The sequence below is a fragment of the Perognathus longimembris genome, chromosome 1 (assembly GCF_023159225.1).
Source record: "Perognathus longimembris pacificus isolate PPM17 chromosome 1, ASM2315922v1, whole genome shotgun sequence".
NCBI lineage: Eukaryota > Metazoa > Chordata > Mammalia > Rodentia > Heteromyidae > Perognathus > Perognathus longimembris.
This window is the reverse complement of record NC_063161.1, coordinates 15234231-15258524: the sequence shown is the minus strand read 5'-3', so window position 1 is coordinate 15258524 and position 24294 is coordinate 15234231. Positions and strand designations below refer to the sequence as shown.

The following is a 24294-nucleotide window of genomic DNA, read 5'->3' as shown; positions in this document are numbered from 1 at the left end:
AGAACGCTTTGGTTTCTGCAAGTGGCAGAAATGCAGTTCAGACAAGTGGGAGCGTCAAGGAGTAATAGAGGCTTTGCTAATAACTGGGTCTCCAAGTCAGACACTGGTGGCTCATGCCTGTAATCCTAGCTACTTAGGAGGCTGAACATAAGAGGCTCGTGGCTTGAGGCCATCCTAAGTAGAAAAGTTTAGAAGAATACCTTCTCAATCTATAGCTGGACACAGTGGCACATGCATGTCATCCTCAGCTGGATGGGAGGCTAAGATAGGGAGGAATTTGGTTATGGGATAACCTGGGCAGAAAAGTCTATGAGACTCCATCTCAATGGAAAGAAGCTGGACTTCATGGTTCATCTTCCCAACTAGATCATAAGCAGGTGCCTGGACAAGAAGTGAGGCTCTATCTCAAAAATGACTTGCAAAAAGAATGGCTACAGGCATGGCTCAACAGTAAAATGTTGGCATATCAAGTGTGAGTTCAAACTGCAGTACTCACACACACACACACACACACACACACACACACACACACACACACACACACACACACACACAGAGCCAGGCGCTGGTGGCTCACACCTGTCATCCTAGTTACTCAGGAAGCTGAGATCTGAGGATTTCGGTTCAAAGCAACCCAGGCAGGAAAGTCCATGAAATTCTTATTTCCAGTTAACCACAAGAAAACCAGAAGTGGCACTGTGGTATAAAGTAGTAGAGTGCCAAGCTGAGCAAAAGAGCTCAGGGGCAGTGCCCAAACACTGAATTCAAGCCCCGTGACCTACAAAAACAAAACAACAAAAACAATAATTGGATGCCCACATTTGTGCTGGCTCAGTAGGACCCTGCCTCTGCTGGCTCTTTTTTTTGTTCTACTGACTCCATTGTAAAATAGACTCTCTCTCTCTCTCTCTCTCTCTCTCTCTCTCTCTCTCTTTCTCTTTCTTTTTCTCTCTTTCTCTCTTTCTCCCCACTTTTTTCAACTTAAAAATTGTTATTATAAAAGATGGTGTGTAGAGAGGTTACCCTTAGATAAGTCAGGTAATGAGTACATTTCTTTCTTTTTGGACAGTGTCACCCCTTCCCTCTGTCTCCCCCAGTTTCCCTCCCATCCTTAGTCACAAGTGGTATAGTTCAGTTAAAACACAGTGTCGTGTGAATACCACTGCTGCATTGGTTCACCCTTTGTCCCCCTGACCCTCCCAAACACAGATAAAAGAACAAAAGGCAAAAAGAAAACAAAACAAACAAAAAACAGCAAAAAAGGAAAACCACTTTAGTTTCCATTTTCTGGAGTTCATTTCAATACATAATATTTTATATGGTCAGATGTGCATAGGCATTGTGCCTTTGTGTTCATCTCCTAAGAGTATCCTCCTTGGGTCTCACTGTGTATGAATGCCTAGGGTCCTGTATAATTATCATGTCCCCGTGTATTTTAGATCTAGCTTTTACCTATGAGAGAAAACGTGTCATTTGTCTCTCTGAGTTTAGCTTACCTCACTTTACATGATTTGAGGTCCATCCATTTCCTTGCAAATGCCTTTATATGATTCTTCCTAGCTGTGTAAAATTCTGCTGTGAAAAATACCACTCTGTATAGCTACCAAATTTTTTGTATCCACTCATCTATTGTAGGACATCTGGGCTATTTCCGTAATTTGGTCTTCCTACAGTTTTGATGTACCAGAAGTTCCAGGCTTTGATCTTCCGTGGCATGGTCGTATTTCTCTAAGAATAGTTTTAGCATATATCTTTGTTGATGCATTTTGCTGAGCCATTTTTGAGCTCAGGTCAGAGGAGGAATGAGTGCTGTTCAACTTCTATAGAAGATTCTCCAGAGAAGAACAGATGTTCTTTTACCATAAAAAAAAGAAATGCTGGAAGCTGGGCACTCACTGGCTCACACCTGTAACCCTAGCTCAGGAAGCTGAGATCTGAGGATCACAGTTTGAACCCAGCTCAGGCAAGAGACACTTATCTCCAGTAAACTACTCAGAAAAAGCCAGGAGTAGCACTGTGTTCAAGTGGTTAGAGCACTAGCTTTGGGCACAAAGAGGCTTGGACAGCACCTAGGCCCTAGGTTTAAGCACCAGGCAAAAAAAAAAAAAAAAGAAAAGAAAGGACTTCTGGAGGAGTAAGCAAAGTTAGCAGTATGGTAGGCTAGATAAACATTTCAAACATTGGTCTCATGAATGAGGACCATGTCATAAGAATGGGAAAGATGTGAGGATCACAAAAATCCTAGTCGGGAGTGCAAAGTTCTCCTGTGTCTTTTTTTTTTTTTTCATATCCTGGTTCTTGAACTCAGGGCCTTGGCTCTGTCCCTGAGCTTCTTTTGCTCAAGGCTAGCACTCTATCACTTGAGCCACAGTGTCACTTCCAGCTTTTTCTATTTATGTGGTATGGTGGAATCGAACCCAAGTCTTCATGCATTCTAGGCAAGCACTCTACCACTAAGCCACATTGCCAGCCCTCTCCTGTGTCTTTATAGATACCGAGATTACCGGGACCCTCCTCATTCACTCGTGCCCTACGGCTATACACTGCAGTTCTGGCACGTTCTGGCTGCCCGGCTGGCTTTCATCATTGTGTTTGAGGTAAGTTTCCTCAAGTGATTCCTTAACGTCCTCAGACATAATGGAATAACCGATGAGAACTTTCAATGTCATTATCTTCTCCCAAAAGTGACAGTTACATTAAGTAACCTCTTTTTCTCCTGAATTCAAGTATTAGAGTTTTTCAATTAATATTTGGAAGCATGTAATTGACTGTGAATGAACAAGTCAAGTTCAATATTCAAGAGCCTTGGCCTTGGGTTTTCCAAGTTGTACTTCTGGTTTATGTACCATAACAGTTTCTACATTTATCCAAGCACACAGTATGCATGTATTACCTAAGACTCAAAATAGACATGAAGAGCAGCTAGCAACTGCCTCTATTGGGCATCAGTGAAATCTACCATCTATTTCCTTTCAGTCTTTCAGAAAATTGCTACAAAAGTAGATTTCACTTCCCTCACTCATCACAAATGTGAATTCTATCTCTTTTCATGAGGCTAGAGCCACATTCAGCCAAGCTGAAGATGCCTCTTGGATTGGATGCAAAATTTCTTAAAATTCAAAGACTGTTCTGTCACTGCTTTTTGCTTCACTCTGGAAAAGTAAGAGGAGATGGCATTAAGCTGCTTATTCCTGAGCATTAGCTTAACAGTGAATGAGTTCCCTTTTAAAGAAGATTTTTCTTTTTTTTTTTTTTTTTAGGATTTTTTTTTTTTTGGCCAGTCCTGGGCCTTGGACTCAGGGCCTGAGCACTGTTCCTGGCTTCTTCCCGCTCAAGGCTAGCACTCTGCCACTTGAGCCACAGCGCCGCTTCTGGCTGTTTTCTGTATATGTGGTGCTGGGGAATCGAACCTAGGGCCTCGTGTATCCGAGGCAGGCACTCTTGCCACTAGGCTATATCCCCAGCCCCAAAGATTTTTCTTTTAACCTAACACTTAAAACTTTTCAGGCAAAATGCAAAGGGAGTCACAATAAGGTATTATTTGGCTTAGAATTTTCCATTTCCTTTTAGTACCCTGTTGCTAGCAGAGAGAGAAAGTGGGGGGGGGGGGCTATACATGTAACTATAAATACAAGCAAAAGTCTCTGAGTCTGAAGAATTGTATGCTATCTATGGGTCACCAAGTTATCAAGTTTTAAGTAAGGAAGAATCCTTAGTGCTGCCACTGAATATGATTTGATTTTTAGTAAATACTTTGGAATAATAAGGGTCTTGGCATTGTCATTCGATACTCTATTGGTCACCAGATACAAATGAGCAGAGGTGGACCATTGTCCTGCTATTTGCATTTCAGGTAAAGAATTTATAACACTTTACAAAAAAGGAAACTTTTCTTCCTAATCTATGTCCCTAGGCCTGGTAATTCTTACAATTGGGATTTGTAAAGCACTTCGCATTTACAAAATGTGTTTGGAAACTTTCTTATAATTTTGGAAATGATACTCATTTTACCAATAAGTAGAAGTGAGGTCAGAAGAGTTAAATGACTCGTCTTCACGCAGGCACGTGGCTCTCCCACAGTAAGACTTGCTGAGTTCTACGCACACCTGGGCTTCTGATTCCATGATCTAAATTCTCTTCGGTCTCCTTTGAATTCTTTAGGCATTTCTTCTTCACTTTCTCCCCTGGTTCCTCTTCCTCTGCCTTCAGTGACACAACCTCAGCCCACATTCAATCCTCAGCTACCCGCTGTCATTTCAGGTGCCTTCCTGGTCCTTTCTCCCCCCCAGCTTCAACTGCCTCCTGTGCAGCCCAAAGGTATCAGGCTGTTCTTGTCCCCCAACCCCCTCAAAGCTTGTTCCAGGGAATGGATGACAGACCTGACTGTGTCGTATTCTCCTCTGTTGTGTTTTTAGCACCTCGTGTTTTGTATAAAGCACCTCATTTCCTATCTGATCCCAGACCTCCCAAAAGATCTAAGGGATCGAATGAGAAGAGAGAAGTACTTGATCCAAGAGATGATGTATGAGGCAGAGCTGGAGCGCCTCCAGAAAGAACGGAAGGAGAGGAAGAAAAATGGAAAAGCACACCACAACGAGTGGCCCTGAGCAGGTGAGTGAGGCGTGCTGATGAGAAGTCGCTGGAACAAAGCTTACCATTGTTCTAGGACTAGGGAATCAAAATAAGCTCCTTAGAAGCTTCCCAAACCACTTTGTTTCTTCAACAGTTGCAACGTGGTTGTCCCTTCCTGCATGCCTGCCAATCTTCTTGGCCTTTGTGCTAGACTGGCCTGGCAGTGGCAGTATTTATAAGCTGACCCAGATGACGTAAACCTTTCTCTCCCTTCAGTTCCAGTCAGGCTGTGTCTTAATATCCCCCGGGCAGCATGCCCTTCTTCCTGGTAGAAGCCAGGCTTTCCTCACTCAACATGGCCCTCTCACATTACCCATTCATTATGTCCTTGCAGGCAGATCTGGGCCCTCTATGTCCTCTTAAGCAAGTTTTCCCAGACTCCTAAGCTCATTGAGAATTGCCCTAAACTTTTCTGGTACTTAGCATCAGTACTACATCTATTGGAAACTACCAATTGGTATTGTTAATTTGCGACCTGCAACTAATTATCAAGCCTCCACATCCAAATGGTAATAATCTTTGAGGACATTCTCTAAAGACTTTCATTTTGGGGCTGGGGATATGGCCTAGTGACAAGAGAGCTTGCCTCGTATACATGAGGCCCTGGGTTCGATTCCCCACACCGCATATACAGAAAACGACCAGAAGTGGCGCTGTGGCTCAAGTGGCAGAGTGCTAGCCTTGAGCAAAAGGAAGCCAGGGACAGTACTCAGGCCCTGAGTCCAAAGGCCCAGGACTGGCCAAAAAAAAAAAAGACTTTCATTTTTATTCTTCCAACTACCTCATGTTAGACACAGGCACTTAGGAACTACACATTTGATTCATAAACGTTGAGTGAACTGAAGCTGAATATGTTGTAAGAAAACTCCATAATGTATCCACCCATTCCACCAGAAAGTTCTAAAACTTCCTAGTAAGTCAGTTACTAATGGTGTGGCATTGAACAAGTCATGAAATTTCTCCTGGCCTCAGTTCTCTGTGTCTGTGGTTCTAAAAATATTACAAGACTTATTTTGTCTTTCTTGCCCATTAATTTGCTCTCTTAGACTTGAGTAAAACTAACTTTGAGGGCTGGCTTAAAGCCCTAAGTTCAGACCCCATTACTGGGAGAAAAAACTGAAAATATTTTCCAAATTTAGCCTCCAAAGGGAAAATGCACTACAAAAGGTAAAGCAAAGGTTTTCACTTTCACTATACAAATGTGTAGCAGATATCTGAAGAGGTTTTTGTTAAGTTAATGAAGTTGTATCGGTCTGGCCCCCTCATAAAAGTGTAGGAAATTTTTATATATCAGATACTAGGGCAAACGTGGAGTAAACAAGTTGGACCAAAGCCTGGCAGTGCAGCCCTGTAATCCCAGCCACTTGAGAAGTGGAAGCAGGAAGATGGGGAGCTTAAGGCCAACTAGGTCAAGTTAGCAAGACTTCATCTCAAACACAAAATGTAAGCAGAAAGGCTAAGTTGTGGTGTGACACAGAGCTTGCCTAGCATGCACGAAGCCCTACATTCAGCCTCCAGTGCAGTAACAAACCCACAGGAATAAAAGTGGTGAGGAGATTATCTTTAACACGAGGCCCATTCTCAAGTCCAAAGTAGGCTTTAAAATAAGTTTTATTATCTTTAAGTACAAGGAGGTGCCATTTAACCAAGCAGTTTCTGAATACAGTGCATGCATCTTGATCAGTGTCACCCCTTCAATATTCTCACCCCCCTTTGACCCACTCCTTCTATTACTTTTCTTAATTTTGTGGTATATACAGTGAATTCCTGACTGCATTCTTCCCATTTCCCCCTTCATTCATCTAGCTATCTCCCCATTGTGCATGTACCCATTTCCTGCTGCTGATTTTGGGGGACATTGACCTAGTCTTTCTAAATGGTTATACTATTTGAGCTCTCACTACAGTCTATTATCCTTCAGTTAATTCATTTGTAACCACTTGCATACCACCCATTCACCATAGCCAAGATATTGAACCAGATGCCCCTCCCTAGATGAACGGATCAAGAAAATGTGGTATATATACACAATGGAATTTTATTCATCTATTAGGAAGAATGATATTCTACCATTTATAAGGAAATGGGAAGATGTGGAAATTTTTATATTAAGTGAAGTAAGCCAGACCCATAGAAACAAGGGTTGCATGATTTCCATCATTTGTGGTAGCTAGAATGTATCAAGTAGATTTTGACATCACTAAAAGTGAGAAATGTTTGCTACGTAGTAATCTTACCACTTCTCAGATCTGTTATTTGTAGCTCTGTGGCTGTGGAAAAATGATGACTCATGTGAGCCTGCCTATTGGGCAGAGTGAACATGAAGCTCACAAAAGACAAGGGATCTGGGGCATTATCTGAGCAATACAGTGTTGTAGATAACTACCTGGAATATTTGTATGGTTGTCAAGCATCTTGTTGTCGTCTGCCAGATTCCACACCTGGCTTTTCCACTCTATCTATCTGATCTGTGATGGGGATTCTGTTTCCATAGTTGCAAAAGTAAAGAAGTTGGACGAGACAATGCTTAAATAGACATTCTGGCTTTAAGCTGCTCTGCTCCAAGGACCTGAGCCCTGCCATTCTAAACACCCCATCTCTAGCTTGGGCCATTTCATGGAGGGGAAAGGCTGACTGTATCCATATGGCTTTGGCAGGGTGGAAGGCAAGCACTGCTGCACTGCTGGAGTTCCAGTAGCTGGAGATGCAGGTGCACTTGAATGGTGTGCTCTGCACCCTGGGGCTACACTGGGCGGCAGGGCCAGTAACCCATCATGGGGGTTTCTTCTGGCCTCCGCTATTACTGACTGCGTTCTTCTCATTTCTCCTTGTTGGCATAGAAATATAACGTGTGTGTGTGTGTGTGTGTGTGTGTGAGAGAGAGAGAGAGAGAGAGAGTGCACAAGTGAATTTCCATCCCCACAATAGTTGACAAGATGTCATGTTGCTTGAGACTGCCTTTCTGACTGGGTCTGTTCATCGACAAAGCAGATTTAATCATAGTCATACCCTACCTGACTGGGTTTGGGGTTAGACATTCTCTAAATCCCTCTAACACACCGTCAACACAAACCACCCCATATCCTGGGGTGAAGCCAGCCTGAGCATATATGGTCTTGATGCATTCTTTTTCCTTTCCAGGTAATAGTTCATTTTCAGGCCAAGGACCTGACTTTTGTTTACTTCTCCCAGCTGTGCAAAAGCACATTTAAACGAATGACTAACAGTGCAACCACAGTGCATGCTACGGACACCGGCAGCCCCAAGCGGGTCGGCAGCCAGCGGAGGACTGACAGTGAGCTCTGCTACTTTGACATCATGCTGCCGTCCAGCACACAATAGCTATCTATCCATTGACCATCTTAACAAAGGCAAGCATGCACCTTATGGGCAGTTCCATTCTCCAGTTTTTAAAACCACGGGGGAACTTGTATACTGGGCCTGTTTTTTCAGCCTGTTTGCTACCTTTTTTGCATTCTACGCCATGTGAATTTTACAGACTTTGGGCTAACAAGGGTAATTTGAACACCTGGACATACATTCTTAGAATGTGATCGTGTCCTAACTCTCACGTCACCAAATGACACAGAAATGACCTTGTTTACAATGTTTTCTTTCTTTTTTTTTTTAATTTCAGATTTTTCTGAGGAGATTATTATATATGACATGTCTATAGCTATGTGTATGGCCATAGATGTATTTCTGTGTGTACATATGTATAGTCATGTATTCCGACATATGTACATACAATTACAGAGATATATAAAATACATAGAAATTCCTGACTTGTACATAGCCAAAAATACTAACACGAATGACTACTTTTCACAGTTGAATAGTCATCAACATGAAGCCATGTTTAATGCTTGTATACTGTGAGGCAATAAAATTGAAAATAAAATTTATGCACATGGAATATTTTTAGTTGGTGCTTCTGAAATTCTGTTGTGTTTTTTTTTCCTCATGGAGTAAGAGTAAGTAGGGTGAAGTGGAATCTGAGCGTTCTGGCACTCCCACAATGCACCGAGTGGCTTCAGTCTGCAGGGTGGCTGTATTTCTTGTCCTTGCCTACCTGTTACCTTTTCAGGGCACCAAGCAGATTAATTGAACATCACTCTGAAGATCCTGAAAAACTCCATTAGTACAGTTTGTGGGGGAAATATGGAATATAATCATTAATACTTAGAATGATTTTTATGACCTAACCTATTAATATGCTCTGTAATTCTAGAAAGGGGGTAACCTGTCTGAGGAGATCCAGACATGCAGAATCTTTAAAAAATTGTTTTTACTTTGTGTATTTGAGGTATATAATATGATTCCTTGATATGTATATATGTATGTATGTATATGCATATGTATGATCACTAATGCCAAATTTACATACCTGTACTGTATTAATGCCTGAGGTTGTAGACTTTATACAGAAAAGATGTTTATTTCACCCATTGTTTGGGAAGGTGAATGTTCAAGATTGACTGGATCTATCTATTTAGCCTCAATAAAGGTAAGGCTGGTGTAACATGACAGAGCAGAGAAACAACAAAGAAGGAAATGGCCACATGCAGGAGGAAAGGAGATCACATGGGAAAATGATAAGATGGGAAGCCAGAGAGATTCAGGGATTGGGCTCAGTCTCACAGCAACTTCTTGGGGTCCCCTGAGAACTGTATTAATCTCTTCTGATGAGTGAACTACCTTTCAGTAACAACTACCTATCAAAAGTTCCACCAGTTTGGACTGGGAATATGGCCTGGTGGTAGAGTGCTTGCCTCATATACATGAAGCCCTAGGTTTGATTCCCCAGCACCACATCTATAGGAAAAGCCAGAAGTATCTCTGTGGCTCAAGGGGTAGAGCAAAAAGAAGCCAAGGACAGTGCTCAGGCCGAGTTCAAGCCCCAGGACTGGAAAAAAAAAAAAAAAAGTTCTACCACTTTCACACGAACAAACTGGCCTTTAGGGAATATATTCAAACCCTAGCAGTTACCTTCCACAGCTGCCTCTGTGTGTGTGTGTGTGAGAGAGAGAGAGAGGGAGAGAGAGAGAGAGAGAGAGAGAGAGAGAGGAGAGAGAGAGACCTAAACTAGGCCATGTGAAGGAGGGATGAGTGCCCCATACCACTTCTTGACTATAGAGTCACCTGAGCTGATTCTCAAGGACCGCCGGCCCCCTGTGTTGACAATAGTGGGTCAGTGGCTCTGGGCTGGCTGAGAAGGAAACACTAACCCTAATAGAGCTGAAAAGAAGAACCTGCACTTCGCAGACTCCGCAAGACAAGAAGCCATTCACAGAGTTGGCTTTCTAACCATTGGGTAAGTAGCCTGTGAAACATTTCATGCCTGCCCTGGGGAGAGGAAATGCAAAAGGAAGACTCAAGAGCTGAATTACAGAGATGCTCAAAAAGAACTTGCTCTGCTTGAGTCCATCTATGGCCACTCTGCCTAAACTCCACCCCGTGCACCGTGGCCCGGTCACTCCTAAAATCTGATGCACCCACAGCTACGTTCCTACACCCCAGTTCAGAGGAGGAATTAGAAGCTTCCTTGTGTGTGGTGGGCCATGAACATTCAGAAGAAGGTAGAGAACCACTCAAGGCACTGGTCTGGAAAAATAAGCAAACATGTATGAAGTACCACTTTCTACCTAGTCAGAGAGTAAAATGAACCTAATGCAGTTCTGTGGCCAGAAACTTTTTTTCTGCCTGTAAAATTCTGCTTTTGCAATTCCAAGTGCCTCTGGTACTACCTATGTAATACACAGCTCTCCCTTCCTTCTACCCTTCCTTTCTTCCTTTCTTCCTTTCTCTTCCTTTCTTTTGTTGCCATTACCATAGTGAGTGCACTTACTCATTGTCCTTGACTTTATCACACAAAAAGAGTGGGGAATATCTTAAAGTTTCTTTTAAGTATGGGTAGTGAGAAAGGAAATCAAGAGGGGAAATTCTGAGAGACTTTATAAGGAATAAAATGCTTACTAGACATATTTACAAGGCACAATGTGAGATTTCAACATATATATGCAAAGTTTACTGCTCAAAGTAAATGTTTCTACCTCATCACTATAAATAATGAAATCTTCAAACTCCTCTTTTCTAGTTATTCATAAAACATATAATAGATTATTACCAATTATCATACTGTATCATAAATGTATATAATCATTACATGTTAATCCTAACTACTAAGGAGGCTGAGATCTGAGGATTGAGCTTCAAAACCAGCCCATGCAGAAAGTCATGAGGCTCTTATCTCCAATTAACCATCAAGAAAGCCAGAAATGGCCCTGAGTTCAAGCCCCAGGACCAACACATAAAAAATAATTAGGCTGGAAATGTGGATTAGTGGTAGAGTGCTTGCCTCACATGCATGAAGCCTTGGATTTGATTCCTCAATACCACATAAACTGAAAAAGTGGGAAGTGGCGCTGTGACTCAGGTGGTAGAGTGCTAGCCTTGAGCACAGAAAGGCCTAAGGACAGAACCATGGCCCTGAATTCAAGCTCTAAGACTGGAAAAAATAAAAAAGTTAATTAAACAACTTGATTTTAATTCCCAAAAGTAAAACACTCCATACATATATGCATTGAGAATTATTAAATAACCACAGTTCATATCGCAATCACATTAAACAAACAAGATGTTTCTATTTTATTAACACATTTGGTGAAAGCCACAAAATTTAATGTTTTTTTACAAAACAGTGATTGAAAAGCATCCATACATGTAATACATGAATACACACTTAACTTAAATGCCATATAGATCTGTTTTAGATAAATAGTACCTCCTTTTAAAATTATTTTTATTTATTTTAACTAATTGTTTTTATTTTTAATGTCTGTTAACCTCTAAATGTACAACGCATGGCTTCCTAAATAAGATAAATTAGAAAATGTCCATAAAAGTATTGAATTATAAAATACTTGTCTTTATCTATATATTTCTTTTATGCTTTTTAAAAATATTGAAAGTTTTTTAAATCATAGCTACTGAGAGTATTGTAGAAAAAAATAAGTTATTGATGAAATCCAAATTTTTAGCTATAGACATAACAAAATAAACAGCTGAGCAACTTCAAGACCACTACTTAAAATTTAAAACATGGAGCTAACATGTGCTTAGGAAGTCTGAAACGTTAAAAAAAAAATAGCATTTACCTATGTAATTGAGCCCTTTTTCTATTTGAATCTATTAGAATTTCAAATTGTCTACGCATATATACCTTCAATCAATTTAACTGACTATGATCAGTTTACTATGATCAGATACACTTTAAAAATGAATGCTATGAAAACACAATAGTTTCTCTTGGGGGATGGGTACTAGCAGGAAATTAAATGGACAGAATGAGTGAGGTGAATATAGTCAAAGCACTTTATAGGTATATCTGTCTCTCTATATATAATATATAATTAATATTATATATGTTATTATTATTAGAGAAAGGGACCAAAGAAATCTGTTAAAACTGTTTTAAGAAGGGGGATGGGGAGAAAGAAGAGCCATAAAAGGGTAAACTTGACTGGAGTACATTGTATGTATGTGTGGAAAAGTCACAACGAAATTCTCCATGTAGACCTATTGTCCACTAATAAAATATATTTTATAGATAAATATGCCACCAGATGCCAATGGCTCACACCTGTAGTTCTCGTTATTCAGGAGGCTGGGATCTGAGAATTGTAATTCAAAGCTAGACTTGGCAAGAAAGTCCATCAGACTCTTATCTCCAGTTAGCCACCAAAAAGCTGGAAGTATCAGTGTGGCTTAAGTCACAAAGCACTAACTTTGAGCAAAAGAAGCTCAAGGACAGTGGCCCAGCCCTGAGTTTAAGCCCCAAGACTAGCACAAAAAATGAGGGGGTGGGGAATGAACATGCCTTTGGCTATCAAGTATCCTATAGTCCTAATTTTTACAATGGTAGCTCATTGACAGAGAGCAAAATGCTGGTGCTGAAACTCTTGATTCTAGAGAAACATCCATAAATCATCATAGAAAGGGAAAGAAGGAAAAATCACCTGAATTTGATCTAATGATCCTAGCAAAGAGATAAAATTGAGTCATAAGATCACTTGACATTGAAGCTGCTTCACAAGCGAGTCCCATTGGCCTTGACATTTTGATCTGTGAAGTTCAATTCCATGTGGTTGAAGGCTGGATTGTCCATTCCACCATCTTCCACTGGATGAGATTTGTAGCTCAAATCATGATTTTGCTAAAAGAAAATGCCAACATGGTGATTAGAAACAAACTTTGTTCAGTGCTAAAAATAATTATTGCTATTTTCCTTTGCTTAGACCAGGTGTGTGTGTGTGTGTGTGTGTGTGTGTGTGTGTGTGTGTGTGGTATGTGATCACTGGGACTTGAACTCATAGCCTGGCACTGTCTCTTAGGGTTTTTTTGTTTTGGTTGTTGTTCTTGTTTTTACTCAAAAGTTGTGCTCTACCACTTGTGACACAGCTTCACTTCTAGTTCTTTGAATTGAAGATAAGAGTCACATAAGACTTCCTATCTGGGCTGGTTTTGAACTTTGATCCTCAGATCTCAGCCTTCTGAGTAGTGAGGATTACAGGTGCTGTACCAAGGGAAAGAGAGATGTTCAAGGAAAGTAAATTTAAAAAAAAAGACTGCATGGAGGGTTGACCAATAGTGTACAGTTATATACCTTACTTGTTTGTTCCTGTTCAAGAAAGAGGCTAGAGGGCTGGGGATATAGCCTAGTGGCAAGAGTGCCTGCCTCTGATACACGAGGCCCTAGGTTCGATTCCCCAGCACCACATATACAGAAAACGGCCAGAAGCGGCGCTGTGGCTCAAGTGGCAGAGTGCTAGCCTTGAGCGGGAAGGAGCCAGGGACAGTGCTTAGGCCCTGAGTCCAAGGCCCAGGACTGGCCAAAAAAAAAAAAAAAAAAGAAAGAGGCTAGAGCTGGGGATGGAGCTCAGTGGTAAAACACTTGCCTAGCAAGTGCTGGGTTCCATCCCTGGTACCCAAAAGGGAAAGAAGGGAGGGAGGGAGGGAGGGAGGGAGGGAGGGAGGGAGGGAGGGAGGGAGGGAGGGAGGGAGGGAGGGAGGGAGGGAGGGAGGGAGGGAGGGAGGGAGGGAGGGAGGGAGGGAGGGAGGGAGGGAGGGAGGGAGGGAGGGAAAGAAAGAAAGGAAGGAAGGAAGGAAGGAAGGAAGGAAGGAAGGAAGGAAGGAAGGAAGGAAGGAAGGAAGGAAGGAAGGAAAAGAAAGAAAGAAAGAAAGAAAGAAAGAAAGAAAGAAAGAAAGAAAGAAAGAAAGAAAGAAAGAAAGAAAGAAGAGAGGAAGAGAGAGAGAGAAGGAAGGAGGGAGGGAGGAAGGAAAGAAGGAAGGAAGGAAAGACAACTGTTCTGTGAAAGAGATAAAGCCCGGTTTCCTAATTTAGAGCAAAGAAAAGCCAACTTACTTTCTTTAAGAAGCTGAAATTTGATAAAAAGTCTTCTTTGGTTAGTAAGACTTTGGAGTCTAAGTCCTGTTTTCTTCCTCCTAAAAGAGACAAATAATTTGAATTTATTATGGCCATAATAACTATACAATGACATCCTATAATCTAGGCATTTCACTTATATGCCTCCAACTCCATGCCTCAGACATCAGGAAACCCTTAAAATAGTGCTGAAGATTTAACCACTCTTCCCCTACCCTCAGCCAATCTCAGATCCTTCAACACTCACCATGAGAATAGACCTAATATATAGATATGTAAATTCATTACAAATACCACATCTTTTAAACATAAGCCAATCACTTCATCTGATTTTCCACTAGAGTCATCTTTACCCTGCTTAGAGGGAACCTCATTTTAAAGCATTCTGCATGGTCCACCAATAAAATACCAAACCATCTGCCTCTGCTTTAACCAGTGGAGCTGCCTTTCCCAATTTGCTGGCTACAAATATTTAGGTGTGTGAAGAAATGTAGGAAGCGATGGATTGTGGAAAGAAGCAATCAACATTAGTTATTTAGCAGGCTCAGAGTGAAATAACATATACATCCATAAACCAGTAGTGTAAAAATGGGTACACAGAGAAACACGAGATTACCTGTTGATAAGCTGATCAGTATACCGACAAGAAATGTTGTCAAAGTTCCAATGGTACTAAAGTACAGATATGATAAAGAATACCAATGATCCATCAGTGGAGTCCTGAGAAAGAGCCAAAGCAGAACTGTAAGGTTTCACATGACACTAGGATGACCTCAAGCTGGGGCTAGAAGCCCCATGCCAAAGAGAAAATGCGTTCTTTTAATTATGTTTTCAATGTCATAATCTGATGTTTATTTACTGGATCAGGAATTCAATGTATGACTTCATCCTGATAATGTACTTGAGAAAGAACTTTAAAGCTCATAAGAATGGAGTCTTTAGCCCAGGGGAAATAAATCCCTTTGTTTCTGCTGTCATTATTTTTCAGGTGAGGGCTTGCATTTTGTCCCTGTATTTGCAGGCTTCAGAACAAGATGTAATTCTCCTACCTAAAGTCTCCCACAGCTGGGATTACGAGATATATACCAACACACCCACGTGGTTTATTGGTTGTGGTTGCTTACCTTTTGCTTGGCCTAGCCTAGAAACCCACAATCCTCCTGATCTCTGCCTCCTGGGTAGCTGGGATTATAGGCATGAGCCACCTTACCTGGTCTTGGTTTTTGTTCATTGTTTTAACAAATATCTATTGAGTACTAATTAGCTATTTACCACATACATGCTTATTGAGTTTTTTGTTCTGTATCTATTAGTGTATCTTTTCACATTTCTTATAATTTTCTAGAAAGTAGAAACCACTATGATTATGAAATAAATGTCCACTATAGCACTAGGAACAAGTTCCAAAATTATCATTTATTGGCTGAGTCATTTGGTTTCTTTTGTTTATTTGTGGTACTAGGGATCTAACCACAGATCTTGCACATGCAAGATAAGCGCTCTACCACTGGGCTCTACCCTCAGCTCCTTTTGGCTGAATTTTTTTAATAAATAAGCTAACAATAGGAAAGTGATTGCAAACTCTGCTAATATATTTGTTTTAGAAATCCAAGTGTCCATTTTGCTTATGCTCTTAAGGCAGATATTTATAGGACAAATGGAACCAGCAACCAAAAAATCATGAAAGGTGCAGATATCCAGAACATCCTTCCATTCTGCATCCATTTCTGACTGTCCATTAGTTCCCACTTCCATTAGTTTGTTCATGCTTGGCCAGACCACTTCCCAAATCCCCTTGTTCACCTCTCCATAACACCTCATCTAGTCTCTGAAGCACACTTCCTGCTCTGAAAGTACCTTTGTTCCTACCTGTGGAGAGCTTACCTCACTTGCAGTTGCCACTGGTAAATATTCTCATCTCAATTCCTTCCAGGTCATGGGTAGCTTTGCTGAAGATGGTTTGTGTGTATAATTGTGTTCCGGGGCTGGGATATGGCCTAGTGGCAAGAGTGCCTGCCTCGTATACATGAGGCCCTGGGTTCGATTCCCCAGCACCACATATACAGAAAATGGCCAGAAGTGGCGCTGCGGCTCAAGTGGCAGAGTGCTAGCCTTGAGCAAAAGGAAGCCAGGGACAGTGCTCAGGCCCTGAGTCCAAGCCCCAGGACTGGCCAAAAAAAAAAAAAAATTGTGTTCCTTCTCTCAGAAACATGTCCATTTGGGAGGCAATGGAATTATTTTTGCCTTCCTTGAATATATCCATGAGATTTGAGGTTTTTAGCTTGGATACTGGTCTATTGACTAAAGGAATGCTTGCCTTCACATCTACTATATGGTAAAACACTCTTATACAGGTTTTAATCATTTCATTAAATTAGACAACCCCAATATTCAGCAATCCAAAAATACACTGCATAACTATGACTAATTTCTGGAGCTCCAAAGATTCAAGGTCTTTAAAATTCAATAAATGGCAAGGATCCAAAATAGTTAGGCAGATGTAGCTTTTAATTAGTAGAGGATCTATTTCAAAGAGTGTACCAGAAATGTTATTTTATAACTAAGCAGTTCATCATAAAAGCTTTCAAAGACAGACAGAAATTCATCTATACTAGAGTTTCACATCAATACTTGAGTCCTTTAAATCTGCAAGGTAGAAATTTCTATAGATGTTAAGAAACTATGCTACTTAATTATAATAATAAAGAAGAAAGCAACTATGGCCTCATGTGCTACTACTGGACAAAATATTATAGCCAGAAAACCACAAGGACACTTCCTATTTTAGAATTAGGAAAAAATCAGTGTTAAGGGCAAGAAAAAGAAGATACCCAGAGTTTTCTATTTGTCACATCATTTTAAAGATAGAAATGTACCCAAGGCCTAACATATAAAACTGTAACCTTTCTGTACATCACTTTGACAATAAATAAGAAAAATAAATAAATGCTAGCATTACATCAGCACTAAAAGAAAAAGATACGTTATGAAACTTCATACCTTTCAACGTTATGTATTTCAAAAGCACTAGTATAAAATGGCATTTCTGTGGTTGTCATCAAATCTGTCCCATTGTAGGTGCTGTTACACCCATAGGTTTCAAGGGATAATGGCAAAGTTCTCTCAGGAAGTGGTGGATAAAGCTGAGCTCCAATTCCAACCCATAAAGACATGGCAAATCCAGCCAACAGACCACCAAAGGCTCCCTGCAAAATAAGAGTGCTTTTAAAAGAAAATAATAACTTGGCTTTGAGACGGGATTTAGCATTCGAGTATTAAGTTCAGGTAGACATGATGGTGCAGGTCTATAAGTTCCAGCAAGCACTAGGGGAACTGAAGCAAGAAGACTGTGAGTTCAAGGTCTGCCTGAACTATGTAGGAAGACCCTGTGAAAGAGCATGAATGAAAGAGAGAGAAAGGGAGTGAGAGAGAAGGAAAAAGGGAGAGAGCGGAAAGGGGGAGGGAGAGAAAAAGAGAATGAAGAAGGAGATAGATGAGAGAGAAAAGGAAGAAGAAAGGAAGGGAAGGAAGGAAGGGAAGGAGGAAGAGGGGGAGGAAAGGCTCTAGGAAGGGAGAGAAAAAGGAAGGGAAGGAGGGAAAGGAAAGAAAAGAAAGGGAAGGAAAGGAAAAGGAAAGGAGGAAAGGGAAAATAAGTTCAACATGATCTAACTCAAGTTTTCCAACTCCCTTCTGAAAGCTCTTTTCCTTCATAGGATCTTTGTCTCTTGTCAAGGTATCCATGGGCTCCTTCAGCCCAGGAGGCTCTGTAACCTCAGTCCTTGTTCCATAAGCCTACATAAAACCAATCACTAATTCCTGCCCACTCTTCCCTTCATGTGTTACCTGTTTCCATTCTGTTTCTATATCCAGCACTCTGTTCTGGCCTCCTTATCTCTTCACACCCCAAAACCTACACCAGCCATAGTTGACTGCAGGCCAATTGTTCATTCCCTTTGTTTTATGACCAAATGGCATGCCATTTCCATATATTTAACAACACAGGTGATTGTAACTGAGTTGAAGGATAATTAGGAAAAAAAAAACTGCAGTTGTGCACACAAGCAACCACATTGTTGTGTGGCTGGTCCAATGTTGTGACATTCTAGAAGAATATCTCCATTTTCTAGAGAAGAATAGAGACGGAGAGAGGAGAACTTAACTAGTTTCCACAGAAGATATTTTGGTTTCTCATCCTAGTTATGCAGTGTATTTTTGGATTGCTGAATATTGGGGTTGTCTAATTTAATGAAATGATTAAAACCTGTATAAGAGTGTCTTTTCATAAGATGAGGTTGGAATAGTAGAATACTCAGCTGTTGACAGGCCAGATTTGGCTTGCTGTCACTATGATACACAACTTGGTCAAGAATCTACAAAATTATTTAGGTTCTAAAATATTATTAAACCCACGAAGACAACAATATGCAGCTCTCAACTCCCAAGACAGCGTTCAGCCCATCAATATAGGAAGGAACCCCAAAGGAGGACAAATAATCTTGGGCTGAAAAAAACAACAACTTTGATATGGCAAAAAAAAAAAAAAGAGGTATTTCCAATGGCAGGAATAACAGTATTTTATTCCCACCTTCTTCATAGTGGCAACAAGTCAAAACCAAAAAGCTAATCTTTTCTTTTCTTTTCTTGTACCTGTCCTGAGGCTTGAACTCAGGGCCTGGGTACTGTCCCTGAGACTTTTTTTTTTTTTTGCTCAAGACTGGTGCTCTACCACTTGAACCACAGCTCTACATCCTGGATTTTTTGTGGTTAATTGGAGATAAAAGTTTGAGGGACTTTTCCTACCTGGACGGCTGAGATTCTCAGATCCCAGCCTTCTGAGTAGCTAGGATTGCAGGTGCAAGCTAATGATGACTGGCTGATCTTTTTTATTTTTCTTTTCAGACATTCAGCAAAACTTACAATCTGAGAAACATATGAAAAGCTCCATTTCCCTGTGATTAATTTCTGCCAAACTAGCTTCTCATGATACTTCATTGAGAATATATATTTTTCTTTTAAGATTTTTAAGTGAGCTGGTTGGTGGCTCACACCTATAATCCTAGTTACTCAGGAGGCTGAGATCTGAGGATCACTGTTCAAAGCCAGACCAGGCTGAAAAGTCTGTAAGAATCTTTTCTCAAGTTAACCACCAAAAAAGTCAGAAGTGGCGCTGTGGCTCAAGTGGTAGAGCGCTAGCCTTGAGCAAAAATCAGGAGCAGCACCCAAGCCCTGAGTTCAAGGCCCAGAGCTGGCACCAAATTTTTTTAATTAGCTGCACAAAGAGGGTTTTATTGCATCTCACTGAGAATTGTTAATCAGTCTTTCTTTCTTCCTTTTTCTTTTTTAAAAAATTATCATAAAGGTGATGTACAGAGGGGTTACAGTTACATGAGTAAGGTAATGAGTTCATTTCTTTTTGAAGTGTAACCTCTTCCCTCATTTTCTCCAGTTTTTTTTTCCCTCCTGGTCCCCATTCCCCATTAATCACAGTCTCCATCCCAATCTGCCTTAGCAATTTCTAATGCCTTATAAGAAAAGTGAATTCAGTCATAGTCCTGTGCAGAGGCTACACATGAATGAAGTAAATACACACAATGGTGTTCTCGAACTTTCTCCTACAGTGAGAATGATTTCTATTCCCCTTATCATAGATAAAATTTAGTATTTCTGAACAAAGTGTCTGTATAGAAGAGCAGAAATATCACCTCTTTCTGGGTAGTATTTCCAGTGACACTCAAGCCTCTGGGGATAGAGCCATGTTTTAATAGCACAGCTTTAATGTGAGAAGTACTAAGGTTCTGGTTAGGGCCATAAGATTCTGACTGTTTCTGTTTGCTGTCATATGGCTTTTCACAGGTGTCATCAGCTTTCTTGTTCTGAAAGCTCTCATACCTGAGTCTATTAATCTCCTTTAAGTCCTAGCTATTTACATCCTGTTCATTGTAAGTATTTCAAGTTGGACCATATGGTTCTGGCATTTTTCCATTTAGCTTCCTACATGCAAGTCTCCAGTGCATAGTGCTTCACCGTGTGCTCTGTCAAAGTAAAAATGAGGACTTTGAGTCATCAAGAAGAGTAACTAGTGACAGATGTCAAAGTGACCACATTTCTACAACTGAGGAGAACATAGATGCCTCCATACTTTTCCAATGGGTAAGAGACAGAGCTGCTACTGTGGTTGGGAAAATAAACTTTATATACACATTCATTCTTTATACTTACAAGTGAGTTGGCAAAGGGAACTAGAATGCCCAAAGAAAACAGGCCCAGAAGTGGTCCACCAATCATGCCAAATATGCTGAGTGCTGCCTACAAAAATAATACAGAGAGAGTAGTTAGCAATCCCAAGTCCAAATGAACACATCTCGAGTCATTTCATAGGATGAGGATTTAAAATACTCATTTTCCTCCAGTAAAAAACATAGTTTATTCATGGAACTTTGTCATTGGCAAAGAAAACTATCGCTCCTCCATCTCAAGTGTTGATCTGTTTGTTAGGAGTCCTCAAAAGGGGTCAACAAAATGCAAAGAAGACAGAGAACCATGAGGCTCTGGCGATACCTACTTGTGTGAATGCATGAATCAAGGCTGTTCCATTGCAACCTTGTTTGAATAAATGACTGCAGTCATTTGTGTATTGGTAATCCCAAAGGACTTCTCAGAATAAGACTATGGGCAGCTTTTACTAAAGGACCTGAGATAGTGATAAAACACACAACCAGGTCCTCATTCTGACCTGGTTCTCTAATGATGAAACTAGAATACAAGTACAACTTTTTAACATTGAACAATTGATATTTTTGAAAAGCCTTAAATTCCAGTTGGGCAATCAAAACCTTTGTTGGTGAAATACCTAAATTATCCTGGGCACCTGCAGTAGGCATCAGGTATTCTATATATGGTGTAATCTTCGCCTTCATGAAATTGTAAACTACTAAATATATGAAATGGTAACCCTTCTAGTATATCACCTTTATAATAATAACACATTTCTAATTTTTAAAAATATGTAACTTACATTAAATGCAGAAACTGCAATACAGTTCAACCACTGAGATGAGACAAAGAAGCACAGATTCTCTGGTTATAGTTACAACAAAGAGCTCAGACTTAGCCAGGTAACAGAAAAAGTTCACCTGAATGAGTGGCATTTAAGTTGGAAGGTAATGACTAAGACTTAGGCAGTTGGGAAGATCTAGAGAGGCAGGATTGATGCTAAGAGATATACACTAAAGATATAGATCAGAAAGAAGAGGGACCTTTCCAACCCCACACTGTTCTCTAAGAAGAAAGTTTTCAAATACCACTGGTGGCAAGGGACCCTTCAGAAGAAACAAAATGAGCAAAAATCAACTTCCACTTTGAGAGGATCAAGTGAACATACCTTTCCCATATTTCACCTTCCAGTAACTAAAAGTTATGGACATGACATATAAAATAAACCTAAAAGCAATCTGAAAGGTTAAAAAAAAAAAAGGTAGCCCAGTTTCCCTGGCATCTGGAAAATGACCTGGTGAATTCTCTTGGTTCTCTTTTCATTTCATGTATGTATCCCAGTCTTAGAGCTAAAGAATCCTGTCAGCCCAGATGGCACAAGCCACTGGCACAGGCAGAACACAAAACAAAGCAAAAAAGCCAATTAAGGCCTTCTCCCTCTATTCATAGAACCAGAAAAGCAGCAGTCTAGAAAGCTAGAAACCTCCTCCTTCCATCCAAGCACCAGAGAATAATCTGGAAGCCATCCATACCCATGCCAGCAAAGGCTGGTAGAGAGCTGAGATTCCACCACTCCCCCTGCACTAAGACACTTCCTGCCCAGCAGGAAGGAAGCCAACTCCACCATGCTATGAATGCATACAACAGAGGATTATCCTGTTGTATTTGGGAGTGTTGAATGGTCCTGGTTCCTCAGCTTCCCAGGAATGACTCCCCTTGAGCACACTGTGTGTTAACATCATTCTTAGACATTATCTCCAGCAGATCTTTGCAGCTATGCCCTTCCATGATAGATAGATGGTACATGCCAATGTCACAGGACAAAGAGAACCAGGGGATCAGATGACCAGCTGATCGGGAAAGTCTCTACCTGTACCTGGGGAAGCACACTTGGACATGGGACATCAAGAACACACTAAGATAGTAGGCTCACTGGGGCTTGGAAAAACAATTACGTGGTAATAGAGGAATTGGATAGACTTGGTGAAGGCAGACTTAATGCTTCTCAGTTACAGAAAAAATGGCATGTAGGAATGAAACAACAGGAGGAACAAGAGGACTCAAAACCAAACAGTGTGATTTTTTTGAGACACAATATATTGGAGATGATACTGGAAATACCAAAACGTGAACTTAGATGTGACCCAATCAAGACAAAGTTTGGGTCTTACCCATCCCAAATGGCTCCTAGACAAAAGTGTTTCTAGAAGGCACAGGTTGTGGAAACAGTGGTAGAGGTGGCCCACGAGACTAGTAGGAAAATGTACTGGTTGGGGTATTTCCCACGTCATCAGGACTGCTGGGTTATTCTGTCCAGCCATCCTGGACATACACAGCAATATTATCATGAGGACATCTTCAAGTAGGTAAAAAAATAAAGTTGATGCTAGCCAGTGCTGGTGGCTCACTCCTGAAATCCTAATTACTCAGGAGACTGAGATCTGAGGTTCATGGTTCAAAGCCAGTCTGGGCAGAAAAGTCCCTACGAGATTCTTATCTCTAGTTAACCGTTCAAAAAATAGAAGTGGTACAAGTGGTAGAGCACTAGCCTTGAACACAAAGAGGCTCAGGAACAGCACCCAAGCCCTGAATTCAAGCCCCACAACTGGCAATAAAAGCTGCTGCTTTGCTCTCTGGGTAGGTGAGCGGAGGGACCAGGTCTCAGTCAAGCATAGAATTGAGGCTTGCTGGAGATGAGCCAGTTGGGGAGTAAGCTATGATGTAACTGTAAACAGGGCTTTGCCCTTAGTGCTGACGCCTGGACTAAGCCAGTGACAATGGGCCCTAGAGAGGCATGAAAAGTAAACCCAGGTATAAGAATTCCAGTTGCAAAGCATCTCCCTGACAGTAACACCATCCAGTCTTTGAAACCTGTCCCCCAATGGGAGACCAGAGAGGTCTTAACAATTATGACAAGTTTTACCTGGTGGTAATTTCCACAGCAAAGCACAAGACACACACACACACACACACACACACACACACACACACACACACACACACACACACACACACGAGAAGCCTCAACTAACTAGAAAGTAGAATCAAAACCACTACAGCCACCACGGAGTATTCTACTATGCTTCACCAATTTCTCCATTAGAGCCAGCTCCCCATCATTCTCTTCCACTTGTCCCATACAAAATAAATAACCTTTTTTGCTTTAATCATTTTTCAAATCAAGTCTTGATATTTACCACAATTCAACTACTTATGCTCCCTTTGAACGTGGGATTACATGGGATTAAAGGGTGCATCCAAATGCACAGTTTGTTGGTGTTGGTGTTGTTGCTGTTTGTGAGAGTCTTATTGAGGTTTTACCCAGCCAACCTCAAACCACAGTTTTCCTGATCTCCACTTCATGAGTATCTATGATTACAGTAGGAGCCACCTGGCTTGATCCTAAAAGCTTCTTTTTAATGATTTAGTCATTTCTACACTTGTTATAGCTGTGTATCTGTATACACATATACATATATTATATACATATATACATATATTATATACATATGAAGAGAAGGATGGTCCCATGAACATTGAAAATGTAATGATGATGACTTAGACCTTGAGGACTCAGGGCTTACCTGTAACAAAGCTCCCATTAGTGATGCCAGAGCAGCCATTCCAATACACAGGGCTCCAAACAGCACACCTAAACAGAGAAAAGGCCACGTGAAGTGCAGATCTAGAGATTCCAAATTCTCAATAGAATGAGCCAGTGCACCTTGGAGTCAAAGGCAATGGTACAATGGGGGTAAAGAATGCCCACACCCACAAATGCCAGCAAAAGGAGGAAAGAGGTATTTTCCTACAAGACATCCGCGTGCAAAGAGGACAAACAACCCTTCCATTGTGACCTAGGATTATTTACAATAGGAGGTTATGTAAGGAAAAATATCCCTGCAATTAACTGCAGAGGATTTTAAGATTTAGAACTATTGTATTATTAGTTTAATCTTCCATAAACATGAATGGCCCAGGTCTTTGTGTTCAGCTTACCAGAG

At 40.8% G+C, this 24294-nt stretch overlaps 2 protein-coding genes across 4 annotated transcripts in view; one reads left to right on the top strand and one right to left on the bottom strand.

Moving 5' to 3' along the window:
* The window catches only part of Ano4 (anoctamin 4), a 341279-nt gene extending 332725 nt beyond the window's left edge, over positions 1-8554 (top strand). For all 3 annotated transcript variants that reach the window (XM_048357392.1, XM_048357385.1, XM_048357401.1), the window contains 3 exons: positions 2492-2597; positions 4416-4611; positions 7774-8554. In XM_048357392.1, coding sequence (XP_048213349.1) covers positions 2492-2597; positions 4416-4607 — 298 coding nt within the window. In that variant the 3' untranslated portion in view covers positions 4608-4611; positions 7774-8554. The remainder of the gene's footprint in view (positions 1-2491; positions 2598-4415; positions 4612-7773) is intronic.
* Positions 8555-12379: 3825 nt separating this feature from the next.
* Positions 12380-24294, bottom strand: part of Slc5a8 (solute carrier family 5 member 8) — a 36847-nt gene continuing 24932 nt past the window's right edge. Inside the window, exons 10-15 of the mRNA XM_048357411.1 lie at positions 23875-23942; positions 20297-20383; positions 17078-17283; positions 14694-14797; positions 14057-14136; positions 12380-12847 (exon numbers count right to left, since the gene is read on the bottom strand). Coding sequence (XP_048213368.1) covers positions 12722-12847; positions 14057-14136; positions 14694-14797; positions 17078-17283; positions 20297-20383; positions 23875-23942 — 671 coding nt within the window. The 3' untranslated portion in view covers positions 12380-12721. The remainder of the gene's footprint in view (positions 12848-14056; positions 14137-14693; positions 14798-17077; positions 17284-20296; positions 20384-23874; positions 23943-24294) is intronic.